This window comes from Orcinus orca, chromosome 8, assembly GCF_937001465.1.
Source record: "Orcinus orca chromosome 8, mOrcOrc1.1, whole genome shotgun sequence".
Lineage (NCBI taxonomy): Eukaryota > Metazoa > Chordata > Mammalia > Artiodactyla > Delphinidae > Orcinus > Orcinus orca.
In genome coordinates this window covers 24,359,653-24,376,306 of record NC_064566.1, presented here as the reverse complement: position 1 = coordinate 24,376,306, position 16,654 = coordinate 24,359,653, and the positions used below count along the sequence as shown (strand labels likewise).

The window sequence follows — 16,654 nt, the reverse complement described above, 5'->3', positions numbered from 1 at the left end:
AGGGTTTTCTTAAGGAGAGTGGCTGAAAAGCAAAGTCACAGCCCCAAATGGTCTGAGCCGAGTGGCATCTTAAAGCTCTCCAGCCGCATCGTCCCACAGCTGCAGGACCCAGATCGGCGGGGCCCTTGCTCAGCCCCTCTAGCCCCAAAGCCCGTCCTCTGATCTGCTCCAGGGAGCCTTCCTGGCCTTGACACTGGCTCTGCCTGGCCCTTGCTGTGACCTGGGGTACACCTCGTAACCCAGGTCCACATCTTTGTAAACCGCAGGTGGTAATGACAGCACCTCCCTCATGCGGCCGGCCTGAGGAGCTGAGAACGGTGCCTGGCCTGCAGCAGGCACTCACCAAGCCTCTCTGGGTTCTGTGGCATGTGCCAGTATAACCCGGGGAGCTGCTCCGTTACCCACGAGCGCTAAGATGGGCTGAATGAGGCCTGTCTGGCTTTGTTCTAAACCACAGCCTGTGCTAGAAGAGGCCCACCGGGGCAGCTAGGAGCGTGCGCTTTGTAGTCAGACCGGGCCAGCTCTGTTCTCTGACAAGCCTCTTGACTGACAGCCTTTCCCTCTGCGCATGAAAAGGAAGTGAGCATTTCACCTACTATGTACAGTCTTGGCCTTTTTATTTGCAAAGCGTGTGTTCCTAAACAGGTCTCTGCACTTGGTGGTTGTGATCTTGGGTTCTCCTCCAAACCTGAAAAGGCACGCCTCCCCCAGACCTCACCATCTGGCCTCCAGACAGAGTGACATCTGTAAAGCTCGCTGTCTCAGGAAATCTCACTTGCAAAATGAATTCAGATAGGCTGCCTATGAATGCTGTCACCAGCCTGGGGAAGGGGCTGAAGAATCCTGAACAAAGAAGAGTCCTCAATGGTCTCCACCCCCCCACCCCGCCCCCCCCCCAGCTGGGAGGGGGCCAGTACTGGCCGGCTTCAGCGCTTCCAGTGCTCATCTGTCCCCCACAGTCCCGGAGGACTCCGGGGTGACCAGGAGATGACACAAAGGGGGCTGTGAGGCTGGGGGAGGGGAGGAAATCAGTGACCGTCACCTTGGACAAATGTAGACTCATTATCAGAGGCCATTACACCAGCCGGTCCGAAGGCCTGGAGGGGGCGGGGTTGGCATCCCCAGGGCCTGAATAGGCAGTTCAGACTCCAGACGGCTGCCCTCCACTCTGTAAACAACTGGTGAAAGTTGAAAGGTGGTGTGGATTCTGCAGAAGGGTGGGGCAGCAGGAAAGGGGGATGCTGAAGCTTTTCTTGTGTCGCTTCTGCTGAGGAGAAAGCTGTGATAATCCAGCATCTGGATGCTATCGGGCAACCAACCGGCAGGAGCAGAAAGGAAAGGGAAGTATGGGGGGGAGGAGAGCAGGGGGCCGGACGCTGCTGAGGAGGGCAGGCTCGGTGTGGGCCTTGGTGGCTGGACTCGGGCTCCCTCTGCTCCGGATGGCTTTCCTGTGGAGATTCCGGCTGAGTTAGCCCAGCTTTCACTGCCTGCGGGGCAGCTAGAGTAGAGCCAAGTCCCCCTTGCTTTTCAGGGACTCCTGCTAAGGAGAAGTTCACTGTCTTCTTTGGCTGCCGACAGCCTGGAGCAGGCAGCGGACGAGAGGCGCCCCATGCTCCGGAGCAGCGGCCCGACGAGGAGGCCCGGCCGCCGGGGCAAGTGAGGTGACCAGACACACCCCCATTTCTGTTCTAGTCCTCCTGGCCCCTTGGAGAATGTCTGATGTTTTTCTATTTATTTAAGTGCCTGCTTTAGAGCGTGTTTCTGCTACACGCAGGCTCAAAAGGGTCCCACCCCTCCCTTATCTCACCTTCCCTTCAACCGTCTGCCCCCCAAAAAGAGAAAATATGGCTGAGCTCCCGTCTGGAGCCAGGTGCTGACTAGATCTTGCCTCTTAGGCTGCGTGCTTGACTGAGGCACGTCCCGCAGGGCTGGGGGACTTGTGGGGAGGGTGGACACGGACCTCTGCGGGGGATCCCCTGCAGGTGGCGAGTGCTGGGGAGGGACCACCCCGCAAGCTCCCTCAGGGGCCTCGGACCAGGAGGATGGTGCTGAGGGGCGCGTCTCCTCCCCAAGGCCCCCAGAGGGCGCCATGGTCCGTGCTGAGCCCTCTCCCCACAGAGGCCAGGGCCCCAGGCTGCCCTGCCTGGGCTCCACCAAGCAAAGCCCACAGCAGGCCTTTCCCGGGACTGACCCCGTGCGGTCTTCACGTTGTCCCCCAGCTCCTGAGTCCTGGCCTGTCGGTCACCGAACCACAGCCACTCCAGTCAGTGTTCCCAGCGGCCTTAGGAATTTCTCTGCCTGCTGCAGGCAGGAAACATTTTTCAAAGCCTTTATTTCTGCCTGGACTTCACACCTAAGACAAACTACAGCCGACCCCAGAAAACCCTTGGGCTTGAATCACTGGCTTCCGGTCCTCCCTGCATTAACAGGTAACACAGCCAGCTTGGGCTCAGCAGGGTCCCTCCTCAGGCCCCCCTCTTCCTGTGCTGAGCCACACAGATTTTGACTGTGTGAGGGAGGGTTTGCAAACAACTATCCCAGCAGCCCCCTGCATCAGGGGTGTGGGGAACCTGGCCTCGGGGCAGATCAGCAAAGCCCTCTGGCAGCTGTCTTTCTAAACAGTTTTAAGTATAGTTGATTTACAATGTTAATTTCTGCTCTACAGCAAAGTGATTCAGTTATATATATATATATATATATATATATATATATATATATATATTCTTTTTTGTATTTTCCATTATGGTTTATCATAGGATATTGAATCTAGTTCCTGTGCTGTTCAGTAGGACCTAGTTGTTGATGCCTTCTGTATATAATGCTTTGCGTCTGCTAATCCCAAACTCCCAGTTTACCCCTCCCCCACAGCCCTCCCCCGTGGCAACCAGAGGTCTGTGCTCTGAGTCCATTTCATAGATACGCTCATTTGTGTCGTATTTTAGATTCCACATATAAGTGATATCATATGGTATTTGTCCTTCTGTGTCTGACTTCACTTAGTACGATAATCTCTAGGTCCATCTGTGTTGCTGAGTTCTTTTTCATGGCTGAGTAATATTCCATTGTATGTATGTTCCACATGTTCTTTATCCATCTGTCCATGGACGTTTAGGTTGTTTCCATGTCTTGGCTATTGTAAATAGTGCTGCTGTGAACATAGGGGTGCATGTATCTTTTTGAATTATAGATTTTTTTGGATATATACCCAGGAATGGGATTGCTGGGTCATATGGCAACTCTGTGTTTAGTTTTTGAGGAACCTCCATACTGTTCTCCATAGTGACTGTACCAATTTACATTCCCACCAACAGTGTAGGAGGGTTCCCTTTTCTCCACACCCTCTGCAGCATTTATTGTTTGTAGACTTTTTGATGATGGCCATTCTGACGGGGTGAGGTGGTACCTCATTGTAGTTTTGATTTGCATTTCTCTAATAATTAGCATCTTTTCATGTGCCTACTGGCCATTTGTATGTCTTTGGAGAAATGTCTCTTTATGTCTTGTGCCCATTTTTCGATTGGGTTGTTTGTTTTTTGATATTGAGCTGTATGAGCTGTTTGTATATTTTGGAAATTAAGCCCTTGTTGGTCACATCATCTGTGAATATTTTCTCCCAGTCTGTAGGTTGTTTGTTTCATCGATGGTTTCCTTTGCTTTGCAAAAGCTTATTAAGTTTGATTAGGTCCCATTTGTTTATTTTTGCTTTTATTTCTGTTGCCTTGGGAGACTGACCTAAGAAAACATTGGTATAATTTATGTCAGAGAATGTTTTGCCCATGTTCTCTTTTAGGAGTTGTATGGTGTCATGTTTTATATTTAAGTAAGTCTTTAAGCCATTTTGAGTTTATTTTTGGGTATGGTGTGAGGGTATGTTCTAACTTCATTGATTTGCATGCAGCTGTCCAGCTTTCCCAACACCACTTGCTGAAGAGATTGTCTTTTTTCCACTGTATATTCTTGCCTCCTTTGTTGAAGATTAATTGACCATAGGTGAGTGGGTTTATTTCTGGGCTGTCTGTTCTGTTCCACTGATCCATATGTCTGTTTCTGTGCCAACACCATGTTGTTTTAATTACTGTAGCTTTGTAGTATTGTCTGAAGTCTGGGAGGGTTAGGCCTCCTGCTTTCTTTTTCCTCAGGATTGCTTTGGCTATTCTCGGTCTTTTGTGGTTCCATATAAATTTTAGGATTATTTGTTCCAGTTCTGTGAAAAATCTGACAGCTGTCTTATTCCTGGCATTGTGTTCCCGTCCTTCCAGTCCAGCTCAGTGGCACTTAAGTGCTTAACGAATGGGAACACACCTACCCCATTTGACAGAACAGGAAAACTAAGGCCCAGTGAGGGCTGGACCCAGGCTCGGGTACTAAATAGGGTAGGACAGGGGTTGGCAGGTGGCCACAGCACAGCTTCCAGCAGGGGTTCTTTCCCTCTGAGACATGAGTGCCCCAAGTAACCAGGGAATCGGCTCTGGGTTCTCTTCCTGGTCCTAAATGGGCTCCTCCCCAGCTCTGAACTTTGGGTAACCCTCTATCAGGAGCCATGAGGCCAAGGTCATTGTTAACAAGTGTTTATTGTTAATAAAACCATAGTACATTTACAATAAGTGACAACATTAATATATAGTTACAGTATCGTACAATATTACAGCAATAAAATAACGCCTATTCCTTTGTACATCCAGCTCAAGCAGCTAGTTGAAAATATTTTCCACGGTTGCAAGCCCCCAGGGGTTTTTCAAGGTGACCGAAGTGACACCTCCTAAAGTGCCTGGGGCTTCTGGTGAATAAATAGTTTCTAAGGTACGGCCAGACAGCTGAAGGCGACATCCAGCACAAGCTGTCCAGAAGGTGCCCCCAGTGTCTGGCCCATAAATACGACAAGGGTCTAGGCCCAACGATGTGTCTCCACCCCAGGGGAGCCTGGAGCCTGCAGAATGTCAGGGGCAGGTAGCGGGGAAGAAGTAGAAGGGCCTCCTCTCCCAGTCCTTCCCTTCCACCCCTGCCCCGTCCTTTAAATCCCTAAGACCCGCAGTTCCCAGTGGGAAGTGTGGGCCCTGCTCTCCAATCCAAATTAAAGGACTTTTTCACTGGAGAAACTGGACCAGGGGGGCCGTTTGGGGCTCTGCCTCCGGAGCCCACAGAGGCAGCCTAATTCTAGGCTTGGGATTTCAGCATCGACCCTGAAAACAGCAGCAACAAAAGCTGAGGCCACCAGGCTCCTCCACTGTACCCCACGCCACTCTTGGCTCAGACCAAAAGCGTTAAAGGCGTTCAGGGGAACGAACTGCCTTCTGCCAACCACTCTCTGAGCAGGACGGCGACTCCCCCCGCACCGGCCCGACCCCGACTCCAAAGGAGGCCAGACACCAAGAGAACGGACTCCAAGTGACCCTCTGTGCACGATCCCCGGCCCCCTGGAGGCCCACGTCGTCTTTCAAAGGCACAGCCCTGAATAAGTTCAGGGTTTGGGCAGCCTTTCGGACGTGACATTGAGGGAAAATACCAAGTTTTGACTGAAATGGCCCGGGGCCCAGACAGAACATACGTTCTGTACACTCATAAGGATGCCCACACCCCCGAAGAGCCCCAGTTTGGACAGTCTGAGCTGCCTGAGGCCCCAGGGGGAGGGCACGATCTGAAGCTGTGTCGAGCAGAGCTGAATCAGGATCACATGAGGGTGAGTGCATGGCGGCCCTCAAGGTGCGAGCCGTAGGTGTCGGGGAGGGGTTGGGGGAAGAGCCACCTTTTGGCCACACCTGCCCTTGGCCCATCACTGGTTGAGCCAGTGGTTAGTTCTGGGCCTGCCCAGGTCTGGCTCCAAGAGGGCCTGTAACCAGCCTCCACCCAGCAGCGCCCCAGCGTGTCCACAGGCCCCGGCTACGTGCTGGCCCAGGCACCCCGGGAAGCACTTGCTCCCGGCCCTTCCCACCCGCTAGGATGCCTGGCGACAGAGCCTGGCCCAGAGCCAGCCATCCCCCAACCTCACACACGTGAGGTGACGTAGAGAGAGTGCACGCGCTCCGCCAGGGTGCTCTGCAGGTCCTGCAGGGGGTCCAGGCCCTGCACTTTGCTGCTGCGGCCGTAGATGAGCTGCCGGAAGGAGTCCTGCTCGAGCAGGGCCTTCATGTGCTTGAGGAAGAAGCCCTCACAGAACAGGGCCAGTTCGGGGGCGCTGTGGATCTGTGGGGCAGGGAGAGGGAGGGGGTGAGACCCACTATGTCAGCACAGCCCTGCCTGAAACCTCCCCCTACCCTCACCTCCAAATAGTACCCATGGGCTAAGGCCCAGCTTCAAGCCTCAACCTGGGGGAGGCATGTCCTATCTCTTGGGGTGACTGGCCCCTTATCTGAATTCCTTCCATAAGCCTCTCCTTGGGGTTAGACTGATCGGGGTTCAAATCCCAGCCGTGCCACCAGGAACATCCCTGAAATCTTGTTCTTGGCCTAGGTCCCACTGGTGATGGCTTGTTGAATGCCAGTCATCCCTATTGGATTGGCAGCTCCCTCACTAAGGGCAGGGACTGCCCACTGTGGTATGTCCAGCACAAGGCCCAGCACACGAGTGTTCACCTGGTAAACGCTCAGTAACTATTTCAGGTCAACAAATATGGAGTGCCCGCTCTGGGCCAGGTGCTGGGCACAGGCCTCGAGGCCTGCTGTCTCAGAGCTGATGTTCCAGTTCAGGAAGACAGGGAAGCCAAGGAACCAACCAGGCCAGGAAACCACAGACTGTGGTCAGTGCTGTGAGGACGTGAGAGTGGGTGAAGGGGCAGAGAGGTGTGTGACTTGGGGGAGGCCTGGGGAAATCAACAGGGCTTGGGAAGAGCTTTACCGGAGGGGAGGGGACAGTGATCGCAGGAGTTCTGCGGTGGGAATGAGTTGAGAGACGTGGGCCGCGTGGCTGGGTGAAGGCAGAGGGGCGGCATCAGAAGGGGAGATGTGGACAGGGTCCTGGGGCCCACGTAATGGGCGACAGATAAGGGCTGGATTATTTAGTTTGCAGTGGAAAACCTTTGGAGGGTTTACGTAGGGGAGTGACACGGTCTTTACACTTTTCCAAGAGTCTTGTGGATTGCAGGGTGAAAGCCAGGAAGTGTGGAGGCCAGGGCAGCAGTTGTCCACGAGAGGGGACAATGGAGATGGAGGGAAGGGGAGGGACTGCTGATGTGTTTCAGGAGCGTTTCTAGATGTGGCAGATGACCATGGCGTTTGCTGAGAGGGGGAAGAATAAGGAGGGCCGTGCCGGGAAGAAAATCAAGTAGTGCCTGGGGAGCTGATTTGACTCAGAGAGGCTCAGCTCCTTGGCCCAGGTCTCACAGCCTGGCGCAGCACGGCTGGGATGGGAACTGAGATCCACCCGGCTCACAGCTCAGCTCCCAGGCTGCGATGCTGCCCCACTGGGCAGCAGTGACGCCAGGCCACAGAGGGACTTACAGTGCCCTTCAAAGCTGCCTGGCCACCTGCATTTTCTAGCCAGGCAACAGTGGAGCAGAGTGTGTGTTGGGAGGCAGCTGGCGGGCATCAGGGCTCCTCACCTTGGCATACTTGTAGGTGTTCACGGCGCTCTCCACGCTCAGGGTCTGGGAGCACAGGATCTCGCAGTGCCGCTGCAGGGCGTCCAGCTGGAACAAGCTGGCAGCTGACAGCAGCTGGCAGGAGGCAAAGGAGGCCGTGGGTATGCATGGCCAGGTCTGCGGCCCAGGCATCACGGAACAGACCGCTGCTTTGTGCTGTGTGCTCCGCTTCCTCCCGACCTCCAGGGCCCTCCCCCGCTGCCAGTCAAGTCTGGCGGCCTAGATTTATTTCTACTCTAGGCTCTCTACGTACTGGCTGGGACACCTCGGGTAGCACCGGATGGGTGACAGACGCTGCTTGGGATTTCTGACGTCAGGAGGCCTTCAACTACAAGCTGCCTGCTCATCTACTTCTAGCCAGGTGCACGGCCAGCAGCGGGTCCGTTCTCTGAGCAGTGACCTGGTGAGGGGAAGGCCTCGCTGCCTTCTGATCCTCCTGGGCCTTCCGTCCTCAGGGGTGGCCCTCTCTAACCCCGAGGTGTGGCCCGGGAGGCCGGGCTCCGTGGGTGCACAATTTCCCACTCTCTTGGGATGGTGCTTCCCGTCGCCAGAAGAGCAAGGACCAGCAGGGAACCAGGAGGTCCTTACAGAGGCCACCTTCCTTCCCTCCTCATCTCTCCAAGTGCTGTGTTTCTGAGAGCAGGGTTGAGACCTGGAAGATGTCGCAGGCCGGGGACACAGGCATGGCGGGACTGGGGGCCAGGCTCATGGCCTCCCTGCTCCCCCCCCTGGGGCCGGGCAGACCAGCCAGGTCCTCACCTCCAGGATGTCGCCGGTGGGGATGTCCATGGATTCTGTTCCCCCGTAGTACAGATACTGCATCATCATCTGTAGGGAGGAGAGGCCCGGTGTGAGCGCCAGATGGACCCACAGCACCGAAGTCCTCACCCGGCACCCCTGGAGTGCCACTCCAGCCGCTGCCGGCCTCCTGGTGCCCCCTGACCTCTGTATGCTGACATCTGCACCTCCCCCGACTCTCGTCAGACATTTTTGTGTTTTCCCTGGAATGCGTGTGGCAAGCTTCCTTCCGCAGAGTGGTTTCACTTCAATCCTCACGACAGACCTGTGAGCCCAGGGGGGCAGATACTACTCACAGCTGGGGAAACTGAGGCCAGGGAGGGGGGCTGACCCCCCTCCCCAGAACCCTTCCAGCTCACCACCAGGCACCATGCCGCTCGTTTCTCCTTTTACCGAAATTCTAAGTCTGGGGCTGGGAGAGGGGGAGGTGGGGCTCTGAGGGGGTGACTGTCTGACGGGCCACCCTCAGGATCCCAACTCCTGATCTCCCTGTCGGCGCTAGGCCTCCATGTGGAGGTGACAGCCAGATCCCGACTCCCTCCTGGAAAGTAAGTTGCAGAGCTGGGACAGGGATCTGGTCCAGAGGTCACCTTGCTGACCAGCCCAGGACCTTCAGGATTCTTGGGAGCAGAGGGCCCTGGGACGCCACATGAGGTGGCCTGTGGGGAGGGAGGCTATATTTTAGTTCCAGTGAGGTCTGAGTTACAAGCTCTGCCATCATGCTGGACACTGGGGAGTTTCCCAGTTGGAAAAAGAAAAATGATTCTCCCTGGTTGGCTGAAGAAACGGCCCCAGCAAGGAGCTGGCAAGTGTGTAAGTAAACATGGCTCCAGCCAGCACAGTCAGGCTCTGTTAGGACTGGCCCCCAGGCTGGAAGCGGCACCAGAGGGAAGGAGCCCAACCTGGGGGAGGTGGGGAGTGGGGAGGGCCCACCAGCCTCATCCAGGCCCAAGGCCTGTCCAGGAGACATCAGTCTCTCCGCCTCAGAGGAGCGGGGGCCCCCGAAGGCCTTCCCCAGCCCCTGCTGGAGCTCACGTGGCGATCCTACAGTTACACGTATGTGTCCATGTGTCCCACGGCTCCAGGTGGTACCGGGCCCACACCTGGCTTCCTCTGCCATCCCCATGCAGCTGAGTGGGTGCTGACCACAGCACCAGCAGGACAGCCCTGAACGCCCAGGGCTGAGAGTGGGGTAGGTCACATTTGCAGGGATTCTTTGCTAAGGGATGGCCTCAGGGCAGCCCCTAGGTGAGAAGGGGCCCAGGGATAGAGGCTCGGAGACAGGTGACAGCCTGCAGCTCCCCTTCCTGGCCTGGAAGGCAGCCTCCTGCTGCATTTGGTAGCTGGTTTTGGCCAGGCCCAGGCATCTCCCTGAGGTCACCTGAATGCACACGAGTCCACAGGAGTCAGAGCAGAACTGCCCTTTTGGAGGCTGGCTGAGGGAGCTGGGCTGCTGGCGGGCAGCCTGTGGGGCTGGACTGGCCGCCCTGTGAGCAGCTGTCAGGACCGGCTGCAGGGGCTGCCAGGCTTCCTCCTGCCCAGAGTGGGCCACCAGGAATGTGACCACAGGGAGGCCACTGATGCTGCAGGGACAGGCCTGGGGTCAAGAGCCACGTCTCAATGGCAGGGCTCTCCCCCAAAGGCCTGGGTTTAGTCGGCAGTGACCTTGGCAAGTGTCTAGACCGGTGCTAATGCAATAGCCACTGGCCATGTGTGGCTTTTGAGCATTTGAAACGTGGCTGCTCTGAGTTAACACGTGTTGTGTCAGAGCTGGATTTTGAACACTTAGTGTGAAAAAAAGAATGTAAAACATTTCATTAATTTTTTATATGTTGAAATGACACTATTTTGGCTATATTAAGTTAAATAATATTAAAATTCATTTCACCTGTTCCTTTTTGTTTCTGTGGCTACTAAGCGATTTTAAATTACCTGTGTGGCCTGCATTATCTTTCTATTGGATGATAGCACTGCTTAGCTCTCCTTGGGCCTCTGTTTCCTGTTCTAGAAAACAAATAATGACCGCCATTTCTCTTTGTGCTGTGAGAGCCAATGAGATGTTTGGGGGCTGCTCTGAAACTTTTAGGCTTTTTTAGGGAGCACCGGCCCTGGATTGATGGCTTCGGGCTCCCCACCAGTGATGGCAGAGCTCTGTCCCCAGAGGACCCATGGGGCGAGGCCAGAGGCTAATATGCCCAGGCTCACGTGTGCCCCGACGTTAGACCTGTTGTCCCCGTCTACCCTCGTGACAACCCCGAGAAGTCATCAAGGGCTGCCCAGCCTGTCCCGGAACAGGCACCCTCCCCTGCTGAGTGAATGCAGCCTTGATGGCAGCGGTCACCCGAGCCACACGTGTGCCCTTGCCCCCCCCCCGCGACTCCCGCCCAATCCCTTCTGCCCTTCTCAGACCCACCTCCTGTGTCAGAGCCTGACCCCACCTCATGCTCCAACTCACCTGGACTTTGGGCTTCTTAGCCAAGTAAGTTTCTAGAGCTGCTCCTCTCCCCAGTGAATTTGGCTCAAGGGACGGGAAAAGGGGGGAGGGGAGACACCCCATGCCAGACCCTGGGTCTTCCACCCCGATGAGTCACCGAGTTCCATCCACTCTCCCCTCGCCCACTTCCCTCCATCCTGCTGCCACTACCTGGTCACCATCATCACTTAGCTGGATTTCTCAACAGCCTCCTATCTGGTCCCCTGGCTGCAGTCACGCCCCCTCCGGTCCCTTCCTCACCCTCCAGAGTGAGTGAGGTAATGCAAACTGGACCATTCCACACATCCTAAGATTGAATCCTGGCTCTGTCACTTCTCAGTTCTGTGACCTTAGACAAGTTACCAAACTTCTCTGTGCCTGTGACCCCTCATCTACCAAGAGGGGATAACACACCTGTACCTCCTAGGACTGTGCTGGGAAGCTTAACTGAAGAACAGGGGCAAAGCACTTGGAACCACGCCTGGCTAAGTGTCTGTGATGACGGTGGCCTCCTAGTAGCGTCCATCTGTCCTTGGGTTAAAGCTCAGGCCCTTCATGCTGTGGCTCTTGGGGGCAGCTTCAGCCTCATTCTGGATGTTCTTCTGAATCGCTGCCGGGACTAGGCCAGAGGGCATTTCCTGAACAGGTCGTGGTCTCTGGCTTTCAGACCCTGCGTGCACTTCTTCCTCTACCTGGAGCTCCCGATACCTGGCTGGCTGCCCTCGTCCTCCAAGAAACTTCCTCCTCCGCAGCTTTGGGTTAGATGCCCCGTCCTGCTCTCCCAGTGCCTTCCCCACCACACCTATACCATTAATTCATAACCCTGTCTCGTGGAGGGCAGGGTCCCTGTCCCGTTTACCACTGTCTCCACGGTGCCTGTAAGTGACTAAATGCTAAATAAATGACTACAGGGAACATGAGGGGGACCAAACCCTTGTGGATGGTGGCTCCTAATGCTTCTGTGAGGCTGTGATCTCTCCCGTTAAGTCACAAGCCTGTCCTGTGCAAGGCCAGGTCCTGGACCCACCCACCAGCTGCCTCTTGGCCTCAGTCTCAGCCCCTGAGGGTCATGCCTGCAGCCTGGAGATCACTGGAGAAAGGAGCTCCCCACCAGGGCTCAGCGTAGACCCCAGCCAGCCTCCTCCTGCAGACCCCGCCTGCTGGTGGCCAGCCTGTGGAGTTTCCATTATGCAGCCTCTGAGGTTCTCGGCAGCTTAGAGATCGAAAGCCCTGACCTTGATCTTCCACACCCAGGATGAGCTCACCATAGCCATTTCTGCTTGGCCGGCATGGCTGGGGTCCGATGCTCGGGAGGAGTGACTGACCTACACCAGCGCACGCGCACGTCACCCTCCACCCACCGGGGTCTTGTTAAAATGTGGGGTGTCTGGGGTGGGGCCTGAGGTTCTGCATTCCCAACAAGCACGCAGGCCAACGCCTGTACTCTAGGAGCTCACTCCGGGGAGCAAGGACTCACATGCTGCACGTGTGCTGTGCGCCTCTCCTTACACGTCCGTCAGTCTGCCCAGACCCCTCACCCGGTGGTTAGAGCTCAGGGCCCACGAGACAGGCTCTGAAGCTACAAAGTCACAATGGAACGGCTACCTTTGCCTGGGAAAAACCTAGATGCTCCAACCTGACCACTGAGATTCAGCAAAACACAGAAGGCACTGGGGACGGAGGGGAAGATTATGACCGACTCACGGCTGCTCCCGCCAAGACGGACAAGCCAGGGTGGGGCTCCTGGGGGGAGGGGGCATCCCTTGAGAAGCGTGCAGCACTGAGGTCCACATACCTGAAAAATGTGGTACTTCATGTCACTGATCTCAATGGTTTTGCTGCTGTCGCCATCTTGCTCTGATTTATTGGTCATCAGTGTCTTGAACCTGGAGCCAAGGAGATGAGACAGGACGGGGCTTGAACGTGACTTTTACTCCATGGCCATGTGGCAACGGCACCGTCCACCACCTGACTGGCCACCAGGGCACAGGAGCATTTTAGAAATTACTGCCGTGCTCTCAAAATAATTCTTGGCGAGTGACGTTTTACATCGTCCAGACGGCTGGGCTGGGCCCCTTCTGTCCCTGCTGCCCCCTAGATGAGTGACTGTGACGCCTGTGGCTGGAAAACTGACTTTCGTGCCAGAACATTTATGTTTTCTAATAATCAAAGGTAGCAAGTTGGCCAGAAAGAATACAGCCTCAGAGCTCCTCCTGGAGAACTCTGGGTCTCATCTCGACTGTCCCTCTGTCAACTTGTCCCATGCCCGCCGTGGGGCGGATGGGGCCTCCGCGCTCTGTGACCTCCCTGTGGGGGGCAGAGGCTCTTCTCCATCCTGTCCATCACCTTGTATCCACATGAAGCTGCCCAGCCTCCCGGCAGCTGAGACTTCATTATCCGGGTTGCCTACCTGTTAGAAGCTGTCACCAGCAGGACTTTATGTGCATAAAACAGCTTTCCTTCCACAAGGAAGGTCACATCCGACATCTCCTTGTTGTTCAAAAAGTGAGGATCTGCCAGTAGGGAAGGAGAGGGGGTGACTGAGGAGCCTGCCCCCAGGGGTTTCTTACATGTGTGCCGGGGGCAGATGGGGTGGGGAATGTGGAGAGCAGAGAAACTGAGGCCAGGCCAAAGAGGAGAGGGAGAGGGAGAGGAAAAGGGGAGAGGAGAAGGGGAGGGGGGAGGGGAGGGGGGAGGGGAGAGGAAAAGGGGAGGGAGGGGAGGGGAGGGAGGGGAGGGGGCAGGGGAGGGGAGGGAGGGAGGGCAGGGGAGGGGAGGGAGGGAGGGAGGGAGGGCAGGGGAGGGGAGGGAGGCCTGGCAAGCGCGGGTGGCCGGTGGGGAAGGCCTCACCTAGCCTGGCCGGCAGGGTCTTGCGCAGCTCAGGGATGCTGGGAATAGGGCTGCTGCCGTAGCAGTGCATGAAGATGGCAGCCAGCTGCTGGATGACAGAGTCGTTCTGTGGGGGGAGAGGCAGGGAGGGGCCATGAGCTCAATCCCCCATCCTGTGGCCGTCTGTTTATAGCTCCTGCTACATCGGGCCAACTTCAGAAGTCCAGGCCAGGATCAGAGCAGCCGCTGCCTTTTGCTCCTCCTGGAGGTGGCCTGGTGAGGGAGGCCTGTCCCTTCAACACTGATTCCCCAAATCGCTCTTCTGGCTGGGCTCCAGCCCAGACAGATCCACGGCCTCTGCAGCCAGGCGGTGCGCGTTTGCGTGTGGGGTGGGCAACCACCCGCGTGCGTGAAGGTCCCTGTGTCCATCTGTCCGTGGGAGGGGTTGTCCCTGTGTCTGTCTTCCTATGCGTCCGTCTCTGTGTCCGTCCCATGGTCTGCTGGGGCCGTGGGCTCTGGAGCCTGGGTTCTCTGAGCTTGGGGCAGGGACCTGCCCGGAGACACTCACCTTGCTGGTCTTGAGGATGTCGAACATGAGCTGCAAGCCCTCGGTCACCAGCTCCTCGTTGTATTCCTCCTCCTTGATGGAGCCGAAATCCCGCAGGAGGCTCTGCACCACCGAGTACCGAGACTGGGAGAAGGACGTCCTCAGAGACTCGATCCAGACGTGCAGCTTCCAGGGGACGCCTGGGCCCGGGCAGGGGAAGGGCAGCAGTCACCCCTGGGCAGAGCGCTCCCTGCGGGGGCCACCGAGCCCGCCTCCCAATGAACCCCTTCCTGGCAGGCTCTCTTGCGATGCGCCCAGTGTCTGCAGAGCAGGGGGCAGCCCCCAGCCCCCTCGGTGTAGCCAGTAAGCAAAGCTTCCGTTCACACTGACGGGCCTCCCTGAGAGATCAGAGGGCACCCGGGTTCGTGTCAGATGAGGTGGAGGAATGCCTCCGGACCAAGTGCAGGGAGCCCGAGCTCTGAAAATCCACAGCTCAGCCTGGGGACTTTCAAGCGCAATCCCAGCACCCACACTGGCCCGACTCCTTGTTGGGCCCTGGACTGACTTATGGAGGAGGACCCATTATAATTATGAGGGGTAGCCCGGGAGACTCGGATACCCGGAGGATATGCAGGGTGCTTGGGGACGCAGGGGCTCCCTGCCTGTCTAGAAGCCTGAAATCAACCCCGTCCTATCGCCCAGCTCACTGGTCTGTTTATGCACATCCAGTGCCACGTAATTACTGTTTACCAGCTCCCTGGAGTGTGTCGGCGGGGCCGCAGAGCAACTTACAACTACTTTGTAAACATCACGACAGTAACTAGTGATGTTTCTGATAATTAGAGGGATTGCTTCTTACTCCCCCACCTCACCATGGGTTAAAAAAGGACCGATGGCATTCCCTACCCCCCACGACGACGTGCGTAACGTTAGCATCCCTGGTTGACCGACTGTATGTAGGAGCCCATTTCACAGAGAAGAACACTGAGGCTGGCTTGCCACAGCAGGGCCACGTGGCCTCCCGCTGCCTTGGCCCAGCGCCGGGCGTTCGTGTGTCATGGCCCCCGGGAGAGTCATCGTGCACTGAGTGCTGATGGTGAGCTGGCACTGGGCTCTGGGCTGCACGTGATGACACCACATTCACAGAGGAGAGTCATCAGCACCAGCGAACGTGGCAGGGCTAGGCTCTCACCCAAGTCTGTCTGTCTGACCAGCCTCCCGGGAGGGAAGGAGAGGTCGGCAGGCTTGCAGACCCAAGGAGGTGGGGAGGTTGGCTGAGGGACTGGAGAGCATCTAGTTGACCAGAAATGTAGACCCCTAGTGCTACAGATGCTCCCAGAGCTACACATCCCAGGACTTGACCAGGGAGGTTGGGGGACCTGAGGGCACAGGGCTGGGGTGAGGCTCTGAGACACATCCCCACGGAGGACTGTCTGAGGCTCAGGGCAGCCCCTGTCCTGGCTGTCAGTCACCAGGCCTGGGGGAATTGAGCCCTGCCCTACACTCAGCTACCTGGCCCTCTCCTGGCCTGAGGAGCAGCAGAGCCTGTGTGTGAGTGAGTGTGTGTGTGCGTGCATGTGCGTGTGTACCGGTACGCTGCAAGGTCTCACCTAGTGCCCGCAGCTCCATGGTGATGTCCACGTAGCCGTGCTCCGCGCTGTAGTACATGGCCTCCTGGAGGGCCTTGGTGCGCGTCCGGCTCAGCCTCACGGTCCCCTCGCTGCCACTGCCCTGGCTCGACGCATCGCTCTCCTCCACGCCCTCAGCCAGGATCTCCTCCAGGGACAGCACGTCTGCTTTGGCCTGCTGCGGCTGCGTCAGGAGCTTCCTCAGGACGTTCCTGTGGGTAAAGGGATGGAGGGTGATGCCTGAGGCTCCCGCCACGGACGGCGCCTGCTGAGCTGCCTTCTGGCGGCCCGTGGTCCAGATGGGCAGCTACGGGGCATCTGTGGGCACAAAGGCTCACGGTCTTCCCCTCCCAGGCAGGCTGGGCCAGGGCTCCCAGCGACCCCCATCCCTGGCCACCTGGGGAGTAAGGGGAAGGTGCAGGAGACCTCTCCCTTCTGCCATCCATGTAGTGACGAGAAGTCGTGGGCTTTGAGACCAAGCAGGTTCTGCCATCCTGTGTGATCTCGGATAGGTTGTTCTACCTCTCTGAGCCCTGACGGCTTTGTCATCTGTAGGACAGGGCGTCAGCATCATGCTGTCCCAGTTAACGTGAGGCCAATGTGATGACCTCAGATGCAGAGCCTGATACCTAGCAGTCCTCCTAAGAGCAGCCAACTTGACACATGTAAACGTGTCCGAAACATAGGACATGCTTGTACTCACTTTCCCTCCATTAGTAAGAATGCAGTGGAGCCGCATTTTATACTGAATTCATTAACATACACAGACGTGTGGAACACGGGATGCTCGACGGAGCACATTCCCG

At 56.7% G+C, this 16,654-nt stretch overlaps 2 protein-coding genes across 9 annotated transcripts in view; one reads left to right on the top strand and one right to left on the bottom strand.

Annotated features, from left to right (window-relative positions):
* NAT10 (N-acetyltransferase 10) overlaps positions 1–10,263 on the top strand; it is a 50,623-nt gene extending 40,360 nt beyond the window's left edge. The window contains exons 30-31 of one of the 5 annotated variants that reach the window (XR_007478921.1): positions 1,532–1,661; positions 7,814–10,263. The gene's annotated coding sequence lies outside the window, so the exon portion shown is untranslated. Of the gene's footprint in view, positions 1–1,531 lie in introns of all 5 variants that reach the window. The other 4 variants (XR_007478918.1, XR_007478919.1, XR_007478920.1 and 1 more) reach the window with 4 other exon arrangements.
* Positions 4,553–16,654, bottom strand: part of ABTB2 (ankyrin repeat and BTB domain containing 2) — a 181,814-nt gene continuing 169,712 nt past the window's right edge. For 2 of the 4 annotated variants that reach the window (XM_033410332.2, XM_033410335.2), the window contains exons 10-17: positions 15,831–16,060; positions 14,242–14,420; positions 13,695–13,800; positions 13,255–13,393; positions 12,640–12,730; positions 8,333–8,401; positions 7,535–7,648; positions 4,553–6,180 (exon numbers count right to left, since the gene is read on the bottom strand). In XM_033410332.2, coding sequence (XP_033266223.1) covers positions 5,983–6,180; positions 7,535–7,648; positions 8,333–8,401; positions 12,640–12,730; positions 13,255–13,393; positions 13,695–13,800; positions 14,242–14,420; positions 15,831–16,060 — 1,126 coding nt within the window. In that variant the 3' untranslated portion in view covers positions 4,553–5,982. The remainder of the gene's footprint in view (positions 6,181–7,534; positions 7,649–8,332; positions 8,402–12,639; positions 12,731–13,254; positions 13,394–13,694; positions 13,801–14,241; positions 14,421–15,830; positions 16,061–16,654) is intronic. The other 2 variants (XM_033410342.2, XM_004263990.3) reach the window with 1 other exon arrangement.